General features: G+C 42.8%; 2 protein-coding genes across 4 annotated transcripts; one reads left to right on the top strand and one right to left on the bottom strand.

Moving 5' to 3' along the window:
- Window positions 1-172: 172 nt before the first annotated feature.
- Window positions 173-3,458, bottom strand: LOC137915722 (uncharacterized). The gene is made up of 7 exons (XM_068758840.1): window positions 3,447-3,458; window positions 3,239-3,351; window positions 2,694-2,787; window positions 2,009-2,378; window positions 1,500-1,625; window positions 1,253-1,386; window positions 173-584 (listed from the first exon to the last, which is right to left on the bottom strand). The coding sequence occupies exons 1-7, from the start codon at window positions 3,456-3,458 to the stop codon at window positions 366-368; spliced, it is 1,068 nt and encodes a 355-aa protein (XP_068614941.1). The 3' UTR covers window positions 173-365.
- A 2,461-nt stretch (window positions 3,459-5,919) lies between these two features.
- Window positions 5,920-11,655, top strand: LOC137915717 (uncharacterized). 3 transcript variants are annotated; one of them, XM_068758835.1, is made up of 11 exons: window positions 5,920-6,128; window positions 6,206-6,431; window positions 7,501-7,676; window positions 7,761-7,976; window positions 8,986-9,053; window positions 9,141-9,388; window positions 9,505-9,626; window positions 9,717-9,956; window positions 10,095-10,256; window positions 10,348-10,437; window positions 10,534-11,655. In XM_068758835.1, the coding sequence occupies exons 2-11, from the start codon at window positions 6,224-6,226 to the stop codon at window positions 10,702-10,704; spliced, it is 1,701 nt and encodes a 566-aa protein (XP_068614936.1). In that variant the 5' UTR covers window positions 5,920-6,128; window positions 6,206-6,223; the 3' UTR covers window positions 10,705-11,655. The 3 variants fall into 3 exon arrangements, with proteins under 3 accessions (XP_068614936.1, XP_068614935.1, XP_068614934.1); XM_068758834.1 differs by having other exon boundaries at window positions 6,224-6,431; window positions 8,986-9,367; XM_068758833.1 differs by having other exon boundaries at window positions 8,986-9,367.
- The last annotated feature ends 6,749 nt before the right edge of the window (window positions 11,656-18,404 follow it).

Below are 18,404 nucleotides of genomic sequence, written 5' to 3'. Positions count from 1 at the left end.
CAGTGAACATGTGAAATATAAGAGCTCAAACCTAATATGTAAATATTCTATCAATCAAACTTCATGTTGTCTTTCTGAGAAGGAACCGTAGCCTGCTGAACTAAGAAAGTGTCACAATTAACAGTTGTTTTACTCTCACCCTATTTTACACAATTTTAATAACAGCAGAAGAAACAGTTTGGACCATTTTGAACAACACCAGAATTGTTGTCCCATAAATTAGGATTACATACATGAACACATATTTTATTATACATAGATGTATGATACATAGCTACACTCTTCTGCAACTGCAGAGTCTCATTTCTTTAAGGTTAAATTGACTTGACAGAGAACTGGACATACTTCTGTCGGAGGCGTCTTCCTCAATTCTGGATGATGAAGAGAAGTGATTGCTCCTCCGTCCCTCCATCTAAGCGTGCCACCTCCACGAAGTCTGTGTTGATGATATGGATGAACCAGCCAGGATTCACCGCTGACTCGAACGTCCGCTGTTTCGAACGATCCGACTTCATGTAAAAGACGAAAGCGAGGGTGCTCTCGTCGCTCTTTGAGATATGTTTTAGCCTCTCCTTCTCGCATGACTGAAAACACAAGTGAATATTCACCCACTTTAAAGCTGGATGTCGAGCTTTCACATCAATCGGTGGATTTATTATAGGACTACTGAAACACAGCCGTTTCCTATCATAACATATTTAGTTTTTTTTAAAATGACAATTTTGTTTGTGGTGGGAATAAATGCATTCAATGTTACTTCAATCATGTTAGCATTTAGCTCACACCAGCAAAAATAGAGGTTATGTTTTCACCAGTGTTTTTGCTCGCTTATGTCTCGAAAAGTGGTCAGATGTAATTTTCTCCAATATGGTGTGATCGGGCTTGGTTTTTGCATTCATCCAATATCATGAAGTATTCACTCAATCACTTTTAGTTGATAAACTCACATACAAGCCGAGGACCACAGAATTCTAAACGGTCTGAGTAGAGTCCCAGAGTCCATTACTGCATTTGACTTGAGGCGGATCAGGGTAAAGCCAAGTATTTTGAGTTCTTATCAGACTCGGGTTATCTTTACCATACACTACTCGGAATGTATTAATTTCACCATATTAATATTATGTTAATACCTATATATGTATTCATATATTTATTGCAACACAGTGAAATTATTATTTTAAAATCCCGACCATTTTCAATCAGATTTACACTAATTCACACCAACATTAAAGATATGGTACGTCAGTGTCACCTGCACTTTTAGGAGAACCCTCTGTTCTTGTTTGCAGCATCTTAGGAAGCAGTTGGTCTTGCTTAAGTTGAGGACAACAGGCAGTCCTCTGAAATTATCCCCGGTTGATTTGTAGAAGTATATAGTCATCTTTTCTGTGCAAAAGAATCAAATGAGAGCAAAATGTAGAATGAAAGGAGAAAGATTATCTGCGATCATTCTGATATTGCAGGTATTTACATTGAGAATGTGTGTCTGAATAACGCACCTGGATTCGGTGACGCATAAAGGGACCGTTCCGAACAAATACCTCTGAGGTAGAGATCAGAGGCCACCTGTTTGATTTCATAGTCTGACGACTTCTCCAGCTTGAGGCTTCCACTTCCTCTCGAAACTAACAGTGAAACAAGAAACAGTCAAGTAGAAGGGATGTACTTCATAATCTACATCCTCTATGTAAGAAAAAAAAAAACCAGAACGCATGTCCATATCTTTTTTTTTTTTATATGCATAATTTGTTTTAAAAAAAACCTTTGGAGAAATACTTTTTCACAAGAACTAATGACTACCTCTTAAGTCTTCATCAGTACCTGCAGATCATAGAATTAAAGGAGGACATGAGTTTGAAGAGTGGCTCTAACATCTACGCAGCACATTAATCGCATTCAGCATGGAGAGGAAAACCACAAACTAAACGACCAATCTAATAGTTAAACCTGTACCACCTTAAGCCAAGTGAAGTTGTAAAGCTACGACAAAGAAACCAAACTCACTCACCAACCACCAGCGTGCTGGATTCTGTCACCAAGACAACATCATTCAAGCTGCATTCTGTCCCACGACATTCTTCACAGGGGCCATCATCACAGCCTCGCCCACTCACCAAGGAGATACTGGTTTTTGTCATTGAAACAATGAGGAGATCCGGCATGTCCTCTTTCTCCTCATCTTCTTTGCAAACTTCCTGCTCTAGAATCGGCCTCTCTTCCTCATCCACCTCATATTCATTCTTTTTCAAGTCGCCCTCCCTAATCATTTCCATACTGAAACAGAGCAGTGTGGACTCCTTTGAGACAGGAACTAACGTGTCCTCCGCTGGGGGGGACTGCTCTATGTGCTCCTCCTTCCGGTTGTCCTTGTGCACTGTCTGAGGACCGGAAGGATGGGTAAGATGTGGGGAAAGAGAAGAGCATTAGGGTTTATACTGGACATTGAGTCTCTGTCCCTAAGCGTTAAATATAAACATGTTTCTATACATTCAAATTCAATTTGCATTTCTAGATGGAAGGCTGAAAAGGAGAGGCATAGAGGCTTCCTTTTGGTGATCAATTCATGATCCAAGAGGTGTCTTACGCAAGAAACTCTAGGATGTGTTTTTGGGGACATCAGGGTCACAAAATTGTTAAGACTATAATACTGGACCTTGGAAACAGTTGGGACGCTGTGATTTCCATGAACTCACCAGTGTTGGACTTCCCATTGTTAACATTTTTGCCAAATCCTCAGGCATGATATTCTGCAGGTCCAAGCCATTTATTGCCATCAGTTTGTCTCCACTCAAAGATAGAAGAGACACAATTTATAAGGTTTTTTCATTCATATGGGAAACTCAGTTGCTATTTGGCTCATGTATCTTGTTTCATCTATCAGACATGTTTACAGTCTCCTCTCACTGTAGTTGCGTTCCAGGACCCACCACGAGATGGTTATTATATATATATAGTATATATTTACACTTTACGAAACATTTTAATTATGTGTCTATTGCAGCCTGTTTTTTAACCATGTTTATATATACATTTTTATTGGTTGATTTGTTTAATTTTACACTTTATATTACCTACACTGGAAGGTGATATTTTTGCTTGAATGTGGTACATAATTAAATGTTTTTATTCTAATAGTATGATAATATTACATTTTCTAAGTGCCTGCATTTATATTCTACACACTTCATTGAAATAAATGTATAATTAGCATCTGTTAGTGAAAGTGTCTGATGTGTACCTGGCAAATGAATTTAGTCCACTTGCTTTTTCGTACTTCAGCACATTTTCGACTCCATACTGGTGCGTTCCGTCTTGGACTTTGTGGACGATGAATACAGCTCCCTTCTGATTCTGATATGAGGAAATAAATAAATGTCATCTTAATTTGAGTCAGTAAACCTTCATAATTAAAGTTAATGACACACAAAGCGGTTTTGGTCACCCACCTTTGGCTCCATGGTGTGGGACATCTGTTAGCCGATTATACTGAAGACTACAGCTGGAACCAGTGAAAGAGCAAATTCTGAAATGCCCTCAAAAGATTTTTGCTTCTGGTTTATATGAACAGAAGGAGAAGTAAAAGTGACGGGTCATAGACAGGAAACTGTTTTCAGAGGTGCTGATGAGGAAGTCCGTCTAGTAAATAGAAAGGAGGCACAATGTGGCTTGAAAAAACAGAACATACAGAACAAATATGGAAGAATATGTGATAATCAATAAAAGGTAAAGAGCAGCAGCGTAACTAATGCCACCAGATTGGTGAACACAATGACCCCCCCGCCTCCTCCTCCTTCCGACATTTTATTCTGCAACACTACCAACATAGGCAGGACAGTTGAGCCTATACTGAACTACTGAAAGGATGTTACTTTTTCTGTGACAGTTTAACAGCAACAATATGATTGACTGATAACAAATCATGACTGTAATCTGGTTGGTTTATTTATAGGAGTAAAGAAAAACACGCAGCTGGTGAGGAAAGAATCAGAGACAGAGTTCATGAATGAATGAGTGTCAATGATAGAAAGTATGCTATGTATTATTGTGTTCTGTATATCTTTAATACAACAAATTATTCTGTAGCCTCTTCTATAGCTACTATAGAAGATATACTATATTCTATATCTATAACATCATCAGAACACTGACTCAGCCAAGCCTAAGTGCTGTGAAGTTTAACTCAGGTATTTGGTGTCATTGGTACCTAATGTTATTATAGGATTACTGTGTTTACTGTGTAAACGTTGTAAATGTTGTAAATGTTATGTGTGTTTTTTAATTGGACCATTAAAAAAATAAAGATTTGATTGATTGATATAGGCTTTTTAGTTTTATTATCTTAAACTGTGGTGAAGAAGATGAAGAGGACTAAGGCTGAGCAGAGGAAAAAGTGGTGGAGGCTAACGGACGACGAGAACAAGAAGAAAAAAACCCCCAGAAATTTACAGCGAATCACAGGAGCAAGAAAGTCAGAGTAGCTGGTGAAACGCGAGTTCATAATCCGGCAAGGTACAGAACTTTGGGAAAGGCTAGACCGAAGTCGATATAATGATGATGTGGGACAGGTGTGCCTCGTTCCAGTCAGTCCACCCTTCCACAGCTGTGCAAAATAAGCAAACACATAGTAAAGGGAGATGAGATGCAAGGCAAGGCAAAGGCCAAACAGAGGGCATATGATGACCTGTGTGACACGTAGTAAAGGGAGATGAGATGCAATTATTTTGAGGAATTAAAGAATGAGGAAGGAGAACAAAAGGGTAGTAGAGGCACCCGTTGTGTATCAGGAAGTGACAAAGATTAGTGAGGTTGAAGTTAGAAAGGCAATGAAGAGGATGAAGAATTGGAAGGCAGTTGGCCCGGATGACATACATGTGGAGGTGTGGACGTGTCTCGGAGAGGTGGCTGTAGAGTTTTTAGCGGGGTTGTTTAATACAATCCTAGAGGGGCAGAAGATGCCAGAGGAATGGAGGAGAGGAGAGGAGAACAGAGTTGTGGAAACTATAAGGAGATAAAACGAATGAGTCATATGATGATGTTAGAGGAAAAAGTAGGAGGCTAGATGAATGAGAGACAAAGGAAAATATTTCAAAGGCTTTGCAACGCTAATAAACCAAAAGGGGGTTGATTAAAGCAAATGCTTATTTGGAACCTGCCGCTTTTCTTACAATAACATCCCAAAAAAAAAACTAGTTTTCCCTTCTCCTGCTTAGGACTATAAATAATAATAACAAAGCGTTGGTCTTATATAGCGCTCTTCTGGACACTCAAAGATGCTTTACATTGTGCATTATCCATTCACTCCATACTTGATGGTGGTGAACTCCTGTTGTACCCAAAGCTGCCCTGGGGCAGACTGAGTCGACCCTCCCGACCACCACCAACATTCACTCGCTCACTACATTCACACAGGCAATGTGGGTGAAGTGTCTTTCCCAAGGACAATATATATATATATATATATAAATAACCTTTCTCTTTAGTAGCCCCTCGCGACCCACACCCACATAGCTGTTGATGATTCCCAGTGGGTTGCTGGTGCTATTCTCACAGGGTGTTGTGTGTTAGTGTTGAACTCCCAGGTGAGCTGGATTCTCTCATCCGCTCTGTGCTCATCGTCCATCTGTCTACACGTGAAGAACAATCCTTCTGACATGTCTGCTCATGTCTGCTCACAAACCCCCTTAAAGTGTGTATTAGTAGCAGGTGAGAGTGTGTGAACATGGCAGAGAAGGTGCGTGTTTATGACATCATTATTATTTCAAATAAATGTTCTTGATTATAAAGACAGGAAATTAGAACGCTCTAATCCAGTGTGTTGTGTTGTGATGCTGTCATTGGTCAAGCTCTTGCTCTCGCTCTTGCGCATGCACGTACGCATGCACGCGAACACTCGCGCGCACGCACCCCCTCACACACACACATACACAGAAGCTATTTCCAGCTTTCTCTGCCGGGCCAGTAACTCCAGCTAAATGTGTAGAGGCTTGAATTACATGAGAGACTCATGCCGCTGTTGCAAAATGTCCGTTCTATGACGGTATGTTGTCGGACGCCGGAGCTGAGAAAACAGCCACGTTTCCACCTCCATCTCATCTCAGCGGCTGACTGAGGTCGACCATCTAAACCAGGTACTGAACACCAGTCTCTGCATGAGGTGTGTGTCCGACTTTGGCGATTTCTCCACTAACCAACAACTCATAAACAGTCTCTGTCTTCCTGAAAGATGGTGATATTGGATGTGTTAATAGTAGGAGGTGGCCCTCATGCGCTGACCTTGGCCAGCTTACTATTGGGCCCTCCTTCAAACCCGATTCCTGGACATGACCAACTCCTCTCCCGCCCCTGCTCCATCTCTCCAAAGCCCCAGCCAAGACTGAAAACAATCAGCAAGAAATGCTACGACAGCAAGAAGAAGAGGCGGGCACCATCTGGTACAGAAGGAGTTAGATGGCTGATAAGTCATAAAATTAACTGACGAGTGTCTTAAAATCACCTTGAAAATTCCAAATCTGGGGAGACTTGGATGTTGTGGCAATTTATTCTTGAATTACCAAATGCAGAAGGCCACGGGCGACATAAGCAGCAACACAGAGAGCGCAAACCTTCATCAAGGCTGCTCTGTTTCCTGGTTATGTCGTTCCATGTAAGAAGATAGGTCACATGTGCTGTAGTTATTCTCAGGCTCGACATTAGTAACCTTTGAAGATACAATATGTTGAATGTTGCACCTGAATCAGCATGGTTTCAGGTACAATCTGGTAATGTTATCTTGCCATTAGTTGCCTCACATAGTAGTGAACCTTTCATAAGCCTTATCAATTTTACAATTCTGAAACTCCAGATCTGGAATATTACTTTGAGATCATAGTGATCTGTGGTTGATCTTATGCGGCTGGAGTGCTAAAATCGTTGTGAACATTATTGGAAGCAAAAAATGTTGTGAATGTTTCCATCTCATAATGGAAAGGAATCCTTTAAAACAAATCTGGAACAAGACAACCATCATCATGTTCTCTGGGTCCACCTGTTTAAAATTAAAAAAAGAAATAAACACTTGTAAAGGTTTTGAGTAATCCTGCTGACAGACACAGAGCCAGCCAAGCGTTTACTGGCAGAGGTAATAATTCTGACTTCCTTCACATGCAAGTTCTCATTTTGAGTGTACCAAATTAGATTTCTTATCAAATTATTTAAATTAACAAGTTTCAATGTTAAATAGGTTCGCATCTCATTTGGTCCATTATTATTCCAATTCTTATGGTTATGTATTTCCAAATATTTTGGGAATACTTTTTTTTTTCCTGGTCAGTCTTTAATATTACTGTAGGCATTGATATGGATGTCTGTAAGCAGACTTGCCTCAATTTACGGTACTGCCAAAATAAATGTAAAATCAATGGATGGTTCTCTGTCAACATTACCTGCTCGCTCGAGTTGTGCTGCAATCAATGTAGGCTTTGACCTCCTTTCTGTTCATTTGCTTGTGACTCTTCTCTGCAGGGGCGTTGTTGGAGGAGCTACTATCAACATCAGAGAGGGCCTCCTGCCCATTGCTGAGCCTCAGAGTTGTAGATTCATATGGCGAGTGGACCGCACTGTGGGAGAGTCAGTTCACAGCTCTGAACATCCCTCATCTGCGCTCACACGCGCTGGTGCACACAGATCCACACGATAAGGTATGAAGAGCAATAGCTATCCCTGCAGCAGAAATGTGCAAGGAGCTGATAGAAACCTGCACATGTCTGTGATGACCCTGACAGAGAGCGCTGCTGGAGTTTAGTCTGAAGCAGGAGCGTTCAGAGGAGCTCCACAGCCTTCCAGACCGGATTTGCATTCTGGATGAAAATGCATTTTTTAATGACATGAGGCTCGGCAAGAAGGAAAAGAAACGGCTCAACATCACAACAACATTAAAGAAGAGTTTATCCCTCAGTCTGCCAGGAACCAAACTGAGTGTGGATTTCTTCAAAGATCAGGTCGGACAGAGTCGGTTTGGGTGATTGTGTGTGGGGAATGCTATATCTAATATTATTATACTACCATGGCACGACAATAAAAGGCAAAGCATGTCTTTAAAGAGTGTTTGCTTGTCTTGTATGTAAATATGCATCTTAATTTCTAATAATTACAGCTGTATAAAACCATATTCTTGTCCTTGTATCATTTCTAAATAGTTCTTGAAATCAAAATGAATTCATTGAAAAAAGCACAAATCTTTGTTTTGTCTTGTGAACTTTGAAAAATATTTATCAACCACATCCCCAGTTCCAAGAAAGTCGACACTTTCTGTGAAACATTACAAGACGAATCTTGTTGAAAAAGGATGTGATGTAGTGCAATTTTCAATATGCCCATAGTCCAGCTTGATTAAAATTCAGTGTATGCTTTCAAAAAAACAAAGACGTTTATTGTTTTTATAATAGAAATCATGTTTTTGTGCTGTATACAATCATGCATTATTTAAGTCAATCCATTGAATTTGTACCTTGTACCGGATACATTGCAAAATGAAAAAAAAAATGCTTTCATGGAATTAGAGTTTCAGCATTTGAATATTTCAAACCATTATCTCCGTCAAGGTGGTTCTGTTTTTTGATGGCCTTTGTCTACCTGATTATTAGCAGGATTACTAAAAAACTGCTGAATGGATCTTGATTTTTTTATTCTGAAGATGCGTATTGGTCCAACTTAGATCCCATTAAATTTTGAGAGCGATCCGGATACCTGTCTGGATACAAAGCAATCCTGATTTTCCCATTTACTTATAATGGAGGTTTTTTCAAAAAGCATTCAATTCACTCGCCAAAAATCACAGTCATAAAGCGGTCCAATATGCACTATCATGCAAAATATATTCTGGATCTGATGTGTTGATGGTTTGGTCCTGATGGGAATAATGCCAACATTATGATTGAAGCGGCATGAGCACCTATATCTGAGAAATGTAAATGTCTTAATTGTTGAGTCGTGACTTTGAACATACAGGTGGAGAGATACGACCTGGACAAACTTCTGGTGAAGGGAACAGTGGAGAGCATCACTCCTGTGATCGAGCACCAGGAGGAGATGGACGAAGAGACGGATCAGATTAGGGAGCAGGAAATGTTGAGGGGGATGGGAAGGAAGCGGGATGGATCAAGAAAAAGCGTCAAATATTTTCAAGTCAAACTTCAAGAAGACATGATCCTGAAAGCCCTTCAAATCGTTATGGCAACGGGTCCTACACGGGCCCAGATGGCAAATATCCCTTCATGGGTGAAAAACATTGGAGAGAACTATCCAGAGGGGCGTTTGCAACACACGGTGAACCTCATGCACCACCTGGCATCTGCTCATCAGAGACAGCGAGAGAGCAATCCTGCTCACGGTGAGTCAGGTCTCTTCAGCGGTTTATGCAACATCACAATATTGCAGCAAAGCCTTGTGGGTGAAATACGTTCATCCTTTGTCTTCACCTGTGGTCCTGATGCTTCTGTAGACTTCTTCTTTTTGACGTGTGTGCAGTATGCGAGGCCGGGCAGAGAGTAATGGTCATAGGTGGAGGTCTCACCAGCGCTCACGTGGTTGCAGGTGCGCTGCAGGACGGTGCCAGCCACGTGACATGGGTCATGAGGAATCACCTGCAGGTCGAGTGAAAGTGTAACGCTGCCTGTAGGCCAACACTAAGTAATTATTTAAGATGCGACTGAGATGAGTCGTCATAATTTCTTCTCCAGTTAAAGCAGTTTGACGTGGGCGACGTGGAGGGCCTGGCGGGTCGCTACTCCCACACCGAGCACGGTATAAAGATGGATGGCCAAGCCTATCTACGGCAGTTCCACAACGAACGGAGTCTCCACAAACGACTGGCTATGATTTATCAAGCGAGGAAAGGAGGGGCCGTCACCCCGGAAGCCTACGTCCACCTCCAACCGTTCATCCTGTCTGGGCGGGTGGATGTGAAGACATTCTGTGAGGTTTGCATCCTGCAGGACACGCAGTCGATGATGTAGTGGACAGATGAAGTAGAACAAGATGAAGCTGTGTGAGATCATCTCATGACAGAGGATGGAAGCCTGAAACATGAAGTATGTGAAACCTGAACCTTTTTACAGGTGGGAGACACGAGCTGGTGCTACAGGAGACAGGCCTGGAGTCTGTCCCTCAGCACTGGGGACCGCTGGACAGGAGATATGATCTGGCTCGCCACCGGTTGCAAACTGGACGTCAGACAGGACCCGTTGCTTTCTGGGGTGATGAAGGAGTTTCCCATTCAGGTGGGCTGGGCATGTCAATATTTGTTGTTTACCTTTAGTACAAGCGTGCACTTGAACAAAGAAAATCTTTTTGGCTTGTTATTTGCTTAAGGTGATTGATGGTTGGCCTTGCATATCGGAAAGCTTGCGGTGGGCGGAGGAGTGCCCGCTCTATCTGATGGGGCAGTACTCAGCCCTCCAGGTTGGTCCTCTGGTGTTGGTGCAGAAAAATAGGCCTGAACAACAGCGTCAACAGAAACTTTACAGATGATGTGTCTCGTCTTTGTTCCCTGCACAGGTTGGACCTCATGCAGTCAACTTGGCTGGTGGACAGGCGGCCAGCATGCGAATCGCCAAGGACATCGTGCATCGCCAGCAGCCGGACGCTGCAGAGGCTTCTGAGCCAAGGGAGGGGAAGTCAAAGACTGAAGGGTACATCCAACAGATGCGAGGCCTGCTGTGGCTTTAACTTTAGGGTGGAAACAATTCAATTCAATCTGTGAGAAGTCACTTATTTTGCAATTCTGCTCTAAGGTTGCTTTAATAAAAGCCTTGATCAAATGTATTGAGCTAAAATAAATAAATTAGTATATCATGATCAGTTTTTTATCACTGTTTTTGAGTGATGTAAATAAATATTCTACTGAACTAAAAGGCAATTTTTAGATAAGTTGACTCAATAGTCTAAGATTTGAGGGTCTTAAAATCAGTGCTTTGTATTATAAATAAGAAATTATTTATAATACAAAGCACTGATTTTAATCTGGGAAAAACTGACCTGAGTTGACTTAAATCTTGTAGAAGTGATGGAGATTTTAGGTCACATTTGGACGACAGACTCGGCAACCTTTCTTTCAAAGTTGTGACCCTGTGTTAATATTCAACAAAAACAAAGGCATTAAAATCCACTTTCATTCAAATGTAATGTTTGTACTCCAACTTGCCATTTCAATTGTGTTTGTTTTTGTTTTTTCATTAAAATAATAGCAATAAAAAAAAAGTGCGGCAGTCACAGCTTGGCATGAAATAGTAAAAAATAAAACGGGACTGGACTTGTCCTTTTAAGCTTTCAGGTAGGTGAGTTTTCCCATTTTATGTTTTATTTTTATAGGCAAAGCATGGTGGAGTCTTTTATAAAGCAGCCCCCCCCCCCCCCCCCCTAGAGGAGAGAGAAGGAGGCACATGATCAGACGGGGTTTTCGGTGCATGATTAGTTGTTTGTGGTCATGTATAAAACTGGCAGCATCAGAAATCAGCTGGTTAACATCTGATGACTCAGGAGCTGCTGCCGGCCAGTCCCTGCTGTCATCGGTGGAAATATTTTATTGATGAAATCCGGGGAATCCCAGCAGCGATTGCGTAGATATTTGCCATGTTGCAGTATTCTGAACAATTTTCTTCGTGAATAAAACACTGCTATTCTTGAGTTGTCTTTGTCTAATATTTACTTTATTGTGTCCACAAACACATTTATTATTATTTTATAGTTGGTGAATGGACTACAGTTTAGCCTTGTTGTGTATGTATTTCAATAAGCAATGTGAGGCTGTCTGTATGTATGAGGGATACATGGAATCTTTCTGTCCTTTCAATTTGCATTTTTAAAAAAAGTTTGTTGCATCTGATTTCATGGAATCAGCTTTACTTTTATCTTTTACAAATTATTGTATTTTTAGCGACTGTGAAGTTGCTTAACAGACTGTTCAATATATTTGTGTATTTCTCAGAACATCCTGTTTATAATCCTAATAATGCTCAACCCCCTAGTGGTTTTTCTTCTGACTGAAGAAGGGAACGCTTCGTGTTGTTTCAAAGAGCTATCTGCCCAAGGTTGGAGTCTTCATGTCTGGGTGCACGTACACATTCTTATCTGCAGCCTGAGCAGAGATGAAGCCTTTGAATCTGCACTCCTCAAAGAGACAAAGGACTCTGTCATGACCATAGATCATTTTTAATTGTGTATGCCTGACTCCTCAGCAGCCTGTAGTTATCAAAACATTCTTCACTGGTGCTCATTAACTCACCAATCAGTAGCAGAAGTTAGGTCAGGGTTCCTTTGATGCCATTTATCCTTCTTAATTTTACTTTTCATGAAGTATGACACTGCCCCCAGGGTGCGGTGCAGACATGTTCACCATTTATAAACTGTGTGAATCCTGGGAGAGACGAGAGAGTTTCTAGAGCCATGCGTGAGCTAACTACTCGCGCCTCTCGGCCTCTCCCAGCTGCAGCTGTCTTAATAAATCTAATAATCTACAGTTTTGCCTCGTTTCCTCTCTTCGGTGCAAGGCCTCTCTGGGTTTATTCATTTTAGACCCAACATTAATTGGTGCCGAAACCCGGGACCCACATCTGGACGGACGACCGCCGCTGGACCGAGGACACCACGAAATCTGTATACAGCGTCTCCCCATTGAAGGGGACGGGCCTCCCCCTTCCGGCGCCGGCTGCCCGCCCGGACAACGGGTCCCAAGAACCAGGCTTGCATCGGGTGACTACAGGTATTGCTGGTATTTAATACGTAACATTTTTTCCAACTTACTTAAAAACAGGGAAGTGAAATTAAAGCAGGAAGTGTTGTGAGACTGTGCACAAACAGGAAGGGCAGAGGCCCATATGTAAGTCCATGGCTACTAAATAAATGATCCAGACGTTTAAGGAATTACAAGGTCTTATTAGGAGTAATTCAACATACTAAATGTTTTTAGTATAAATAAAGGGATCAAACGTCTGGGTAGAGTAAATTAAGGGATCGGTAAATAAATATTGTATTTGCTGGGATTATGTCCACACACTTCCAGTGGATCAGTGAATAAATATTATATTTACTATGATTATGTCCACACACTTCCAATGCAAATAAATAATCCAGACGTTTAAGGAATTACAAGGCCTTATTAGGAGTAATTCAATACACTAAATGTTTTTAGGTATAATTAAAGGGATCAAACGTCTGGGAAAGATCAATTAAGGGACCGGTCTTTAAAAAATCAAACCGTATTTGCAAAAACGTGCTTTTATTGTTTGAGCATGAATGGAGGTGCACCAGAATGAATGTATAAAGATATTGTGTTGGACTGCTTGGGAGTAATAAAACAGCGGGGTGTGTGTGTGTGTGGTGGTGAGTGAAGCTGATAAGGGCGCGGCCCTGGGATCATATGCTCGCTTGGGACGTGGTCCTGGAATAGTGCTTGTGTGGAGGTGATTTGGAGTTGACAATATGGGTCAATCATTGAGGAGAGAGATCCAGGATCATCCAGATTTAAAGTTTATTGGCGGATTTGACTCCAATGCATGTAAATGGGTGGAGTCATGGGTGAAAAAGTATGAATTCCATCCTTCCCTGAAGGATTTAGGAAATAAGGAGGAAGTGAAGCGTTGTTTAGTGGAAAAACGGAAGAAGTTGGTAAAGAAAGGAAAAAAGACTGAAGAGATTGAAAAACAACTTCGTGCCATTGACGTGTGGATTGCGCAAAGTGTGAAGAGAGCCAAAAGTCTACAAGAAAAAAAGGCAAAGCAAGTCTATCAACTGAAAGTGAAGAGCGATGAAGAGACTGGTGTGAAAATGAGAAAAGGTGAACAAGCGGCCGACCAAAGAGAAAATGACGGAAAAAAGGAAGTGATTGGAGCCCGACCGAGCGGAGGAGGAGCCTCAAGAGACACCCCCATAGACGAAGAGGAGGACGCGATTGGACCAGGAGCAAGCGGAGGAACCTCAAAAATCACTCCCATAGCGGGACACACAAGAATGCAGACAAAGAAAAAACAGACAGAGGCATACACACACACACAACTCTACCCACCCCTGCCTGAAACGGAAACATATCCTATGATTGCAGTAGCAAACCCTGCTTATGGAACGGTTGATGCTGACAATATGCCATATCCAGCCACACTTTTAGTCTACAGGCCTTGGACTGAAGATGAGAAAAGGGCAGCATGTGCCTCTATTCCACCAATCGAAGAAAATGTTGAAAGGTGGGCTGCAGCCGTAAGAGAAACAGTGTTGTCCTATCATCTGAACGGTACGGAAACATTGAGTGTTGTCCGTCTTACAGCTGGCCACCGAGTGGGCAGGTTCCAGGGTGCCTTCCAACCCATTTCTAATGGCATACCGATTCCACCAGGGGATGTGCTGAATAATTCACTGAACACCATGCTGGCAACAGCCATCACCATTTACACAAAACCCCCTGACCTGACAAAGGTCAGGCAAAGTCGGCAAGAAGAAGGAGAAAGTGCCCAAAGGTACCTGGACCGACTCCAGAATGTGATGAAGCAGAGCAGCGGCATGAACGAAGACCCTGCTCCGGGAAGTCCTTTCCAATCCCTACTAAGAGCCACTTTTCTAGATGGCCTCGCAGAGGGGACAACCAATTTTGTGAGGAAACACAACCCAACCTGGAGAACTGCAACTGTGGAGGACTTACTGGCATGGGCAATGCATGCTGAAGACATGAAGAAAAGGAGGGAAAGCACATCTGCAATTCACACACTGACCACCATGATGCAAGGGCTGACTGCATCGCAGACCTACAATTGGAGTGGAGTTGTTTGTTTAGATTGGATGAGTGATGGTGACGTCATTTCCGTTCTACGAATTTCAAACTTTGGCGCCATAGAGAGCTGCTCAGCTGCTCACCAAAAAAGACTTTTTGCAAATCATGCAGTAGTCTGTTGAATCCTGTTAACAACCTCTCCGATGCGCCGCATCAGCTGGAAAGATCCCGCAAAATAACGAAGAACCTGCGACATTCAAGGAAGTGCCGCCAAAAAAACGTCCTCATCTAAGATGCCGTCACTCACCTCTCCGTCCGGCTGCGATCGCTGCCACCATCTGAGTCAGACGATTGCTGAGCTGGAGGGTCGCATTTGCACTCTTTACCACATCCGAGAGAGTGAATCGTTCTTAGATTCACGAGTGACAGTTGGCGCCGCTGCCGCTGCCGACGCCGCTGCCGCGGCCGTCGGGCCAGACCTGGATTCTACCATCCCGGTCGTGTCCCCAGGCGCCGACGATCTCTGGCTCCGACAGGGAGCAAAACCAAGGCGGCCCGTAAAGGCCACATTCACGCCCAACCTATTGATCCATAGCTCCACTGTCAATCACGGGCTCTGGTCCGCTGCGCGCGGGCACAGCGGCAGGAAGAAGTCGCCGCCCGCGCCACCCTGCGACCTGGAGCTCTCAAACCGGTTCACCGTCCTGGATGAGGCGGACTTCCCCCCGCTGCCAGCTGCCTCACACCGCAGTTCCCCCTTACACCGGCGGCCCCGGAGGTCTCAGCCGTCCCCCGTCCCTCGGCCAAGCGACATGCCGAGACGCGCCGCCCGCCAGCCGAGACAAGCCGGCAAAAACATCTCAGCTGGCGGACCTGTCTCCTCCGTGACCCCGACGACGTCCCCTCCCCGCAGGTCCTCGGAGCAGCGTCCCACCTCACTGATCGTTGGGGACTCCGTCATCAAGCACATCAGGGCCAAGCACGCCGTGACCCACTCTCTGCCGGGGGCTCACGTCTCTGATGTGGCGCAACACATCCCGCAGATCCTCACGGATCACCCGCACATCAGGAACGTTATCGTCCATGTAGGAAGCAACGACACCAGCAAGCAGCAGTCGGAGGTTTTAAAACAGGATTTTAAGCGTCTTTTTAACGAACTGAAAGACAGCAGAAAGTCCGTTTTTATCTCTGGCCCCATCCCCACGCTGCACCGAGGCATTGGTCGCTTCAACCGGCTGCTGGCCCTCAACACCTGGCTGCAGTCGGCCTGTCCGGAACACAACCTGGTTTTTATTGACAATTTCAACCTTTTCTGGAATCGAGCTTCCTTCTTCAGCAGAGACGGTCTCCATCCCAGCTTCCAGGGGACACGTGCTCTCTCATTGAACATCTCCCATGCAGTCTCCACAGCTCCCCATCATTGACTGACCGCACCTCCTTATCCCACCACACCACCGACGGCACAGGTCACCACGCCGGCCTCTGATGGCCCCTCTTCCTCCTCAGGGACCTCTCCATCACCGGTCCTCATCGCCAGCTCCCCCTGCTGCCCAAACCCTGTAATCTCCACCATTATCTCCAACCACAGAACTTCAGCACGTGCTTCATCTCGCCCCTCTGCTGCCCATCAGGGCAATTTAATCCAAATCCCTCGGATACCTCCTCCATCTTCTGCTCCTCAAGCCACGCCTATAACCTGTGGTCTTTTAAATGAGGCTGTGACAATCAGTTCTATGAATGCCCCTTGTTTTGGGGAGGATGGATCACAACGGACTCTAAGGAGGCGTGACCAGGTAGCTGATCCTGAACAGAATGTAAACAAGACACGAGTAAACTCAGCAATCACGAAGAACCGTAAGTGGAAAGTCTTTCAGACTGTAAATCATTCAAGAACAGTTTGGGATCCTATAATGAAGCCGAAGGGTCTTTTAGGAGGGCATTTGAATATACGCAGCATTAAATCTAAAAGTGAGCAGGTGCATCATCTTTTGCTGGACTCGGACTTAGACTACCTTTGTTTGTCTGAGACCTGGCTCCAGGAATCTACCCCATCAGCAGCTCTTAATGTACCTAGCTTTAACATTTACAGGAGAGACAGGGTGAGCTCAAAGGGAGGCGGCGTTATGATCTACGTCAAAGATTGCATTCAGTGTCAGGAAATAGAATGGTCAAATGGCAAAGAATTAGAGTGCATTGGCATAAATATAGTTTTGTCACAACAAATGTCATTTGCTCTTATACTGATCTATCGCCCTCCCTCATCAAAGAGTAATTTCTATGAGAAATTTGAGAACTTACTTAGAGAATGTAATTTTAACAAAGAAGTAGTTATTATGGGAGATTTTAACATTAATTGGGAGGACAAAAAATCTAGAAAAAACCTTAAAAAGATTACAGATCAATTTGACCTGGTGCAGCTAGTCAATGGACCTACAAGAATAACCAATTCTTCTAGTACGCAAATCGATTTAGTATTTTGCAATAGACCGGATAGGATTCCTAAATCATTGAACATGTTAACTGGCATGTCTGACCATAACTTCATTATTGTTGTCAGGAAACTAACAAATAAAAGATTTAATCCATTAATAAAAAAACATGAATCATTCGGTATTCCTAAAACTAAAATGGAGACATTAACAAATGCTATTCTACATACTGAATGGGATGACATGTTGCAGGGGATAGACCTGGAAGAAGACAGCAATGCTTTCTCAAAAAGCTTAGAGAACACTATTATAAACCATACTTGTAAATTGAGGCATAGAAATAGGAAAAATAACGTCCCTTGGATAAATGTAGATATCTTAAAAATTATGAAAGAAAGGGACAGGGCCTTAAAAAAGTCAATCAGAACTAAACTTAGCCATGACAGACATCTTTTTGTAATGATGAGGAACAAAGTGATCAATAAAATTAGACAAGCAAAGGCAGATTATTTCATAACTATAATCGAAAAAGCAAGAGGTAATAGTAAAATTGTCTGGAAACATTTGAAATATTTAACAGGAAATCACAATAAAGTAAAGGAATTGGTTGAACTTGAAATAAATGGAAAAATCATAAATAATCCGTCTGAAATTACAGAGGTTCTCAACCATTACTTTGTTGACTCTGTGTCCACGATTGCTCAATGTTTTCCTGATGGCAAAACAAATATCAGAACACTAAGCACAAATGAACCAGCATTCAGTATAAGAAATGTTAGTGAAATGGAGGTTAGGAGAATTATTCAATCGTTAAATACGTCAAGAGCAAAAGATGTCTTTGGTTTGGACACAGTCATGCTCAAAGAGCTCAGTTCATCAATACTTTATCCATTAACCAAAATTATTAACCTTTCAATCTCCCAGGGAAAATTTCCAAGTATTTGGAAAAAGGCAGTTGTGACTCCTATATTTAAAGGTGGAAATCCTCTGCTGCCTAGCAACTATAGGCCTATTAGTATAATCCCGACACTGTCAAAGGGGGTAGAGAAATTGGTAGCAGAACAAATAACTTGCTATCTGAATACTGGCCCGTTTTCTCTGCATCCAATGCAATTTGGCTTTAGGGCCAAACACTCGACTGAAACGGCAAACTGTTTTTTTGTTGAAAGGATCAAATCTTTAATGGATAAAAGTGGTGTTGTCGGAGCAATATTTCTTGACCTGAAAAAGGCGTTTGATAC

This window comes from Brachionichthys hirsutus, unplaced genomic scaffold (assembly GCF_040956055.1).
Source record: "Brachionichthys hirsutus isolate HB-005 unplaced genomic scaffold, CSIRO-AGI_Bhir_v1 contig_206, whole genome shotgun sequence".
Lineage (NCBI taxonomy): Eukaryota > Metazoa > Chordata > Actinopteri > Lophiiformes > Brachionichthyidae > Brachionichthys > Brachionichthys hirsutus.
This window is presented reverse-complemented; position numbering and strand designations above follow the sequence as displayed.

Coding starts and splice junctions, on each gene's coding strand:
- LOC137915717 (XM_068758834.1), top strand. CDS start 6,224: ATGGTGATATTGGATGTGTTAATAGTAGGAGGTGGCCCTCATGCGCTG. Junction 7,677..7,760: donor ACACAGATCCACACGATAAG/GTATGAAGAGCA, acceptor TGACCCTGACAG/AGAGCGCTGCTGGAGTTTAG. Junction 9,627..9,716: donor TCATGAGGAATCACCTGCAG/GTCGAGTGAAAG, acceptor TTTCTTCTCCAG/TTAAAGCAGTTTGACGTGGG.
- LOC137915722 (XM_068758840.1), bottom strand. Junction 2,379..2,693: donor CAATGGGAAGTCCAACACTG/GTGAGTTCATGG, acceptor TCCGGTCCTCAG/ACAGTGCACAAGGACAACCG. Junction 585..1,252: donor GGGTTCTCCTAAAAGTGCAG/GTGACACTGACG, acceptor TTGTGTTTTCAG/TCATGCGAGAAGGAGAGGCT.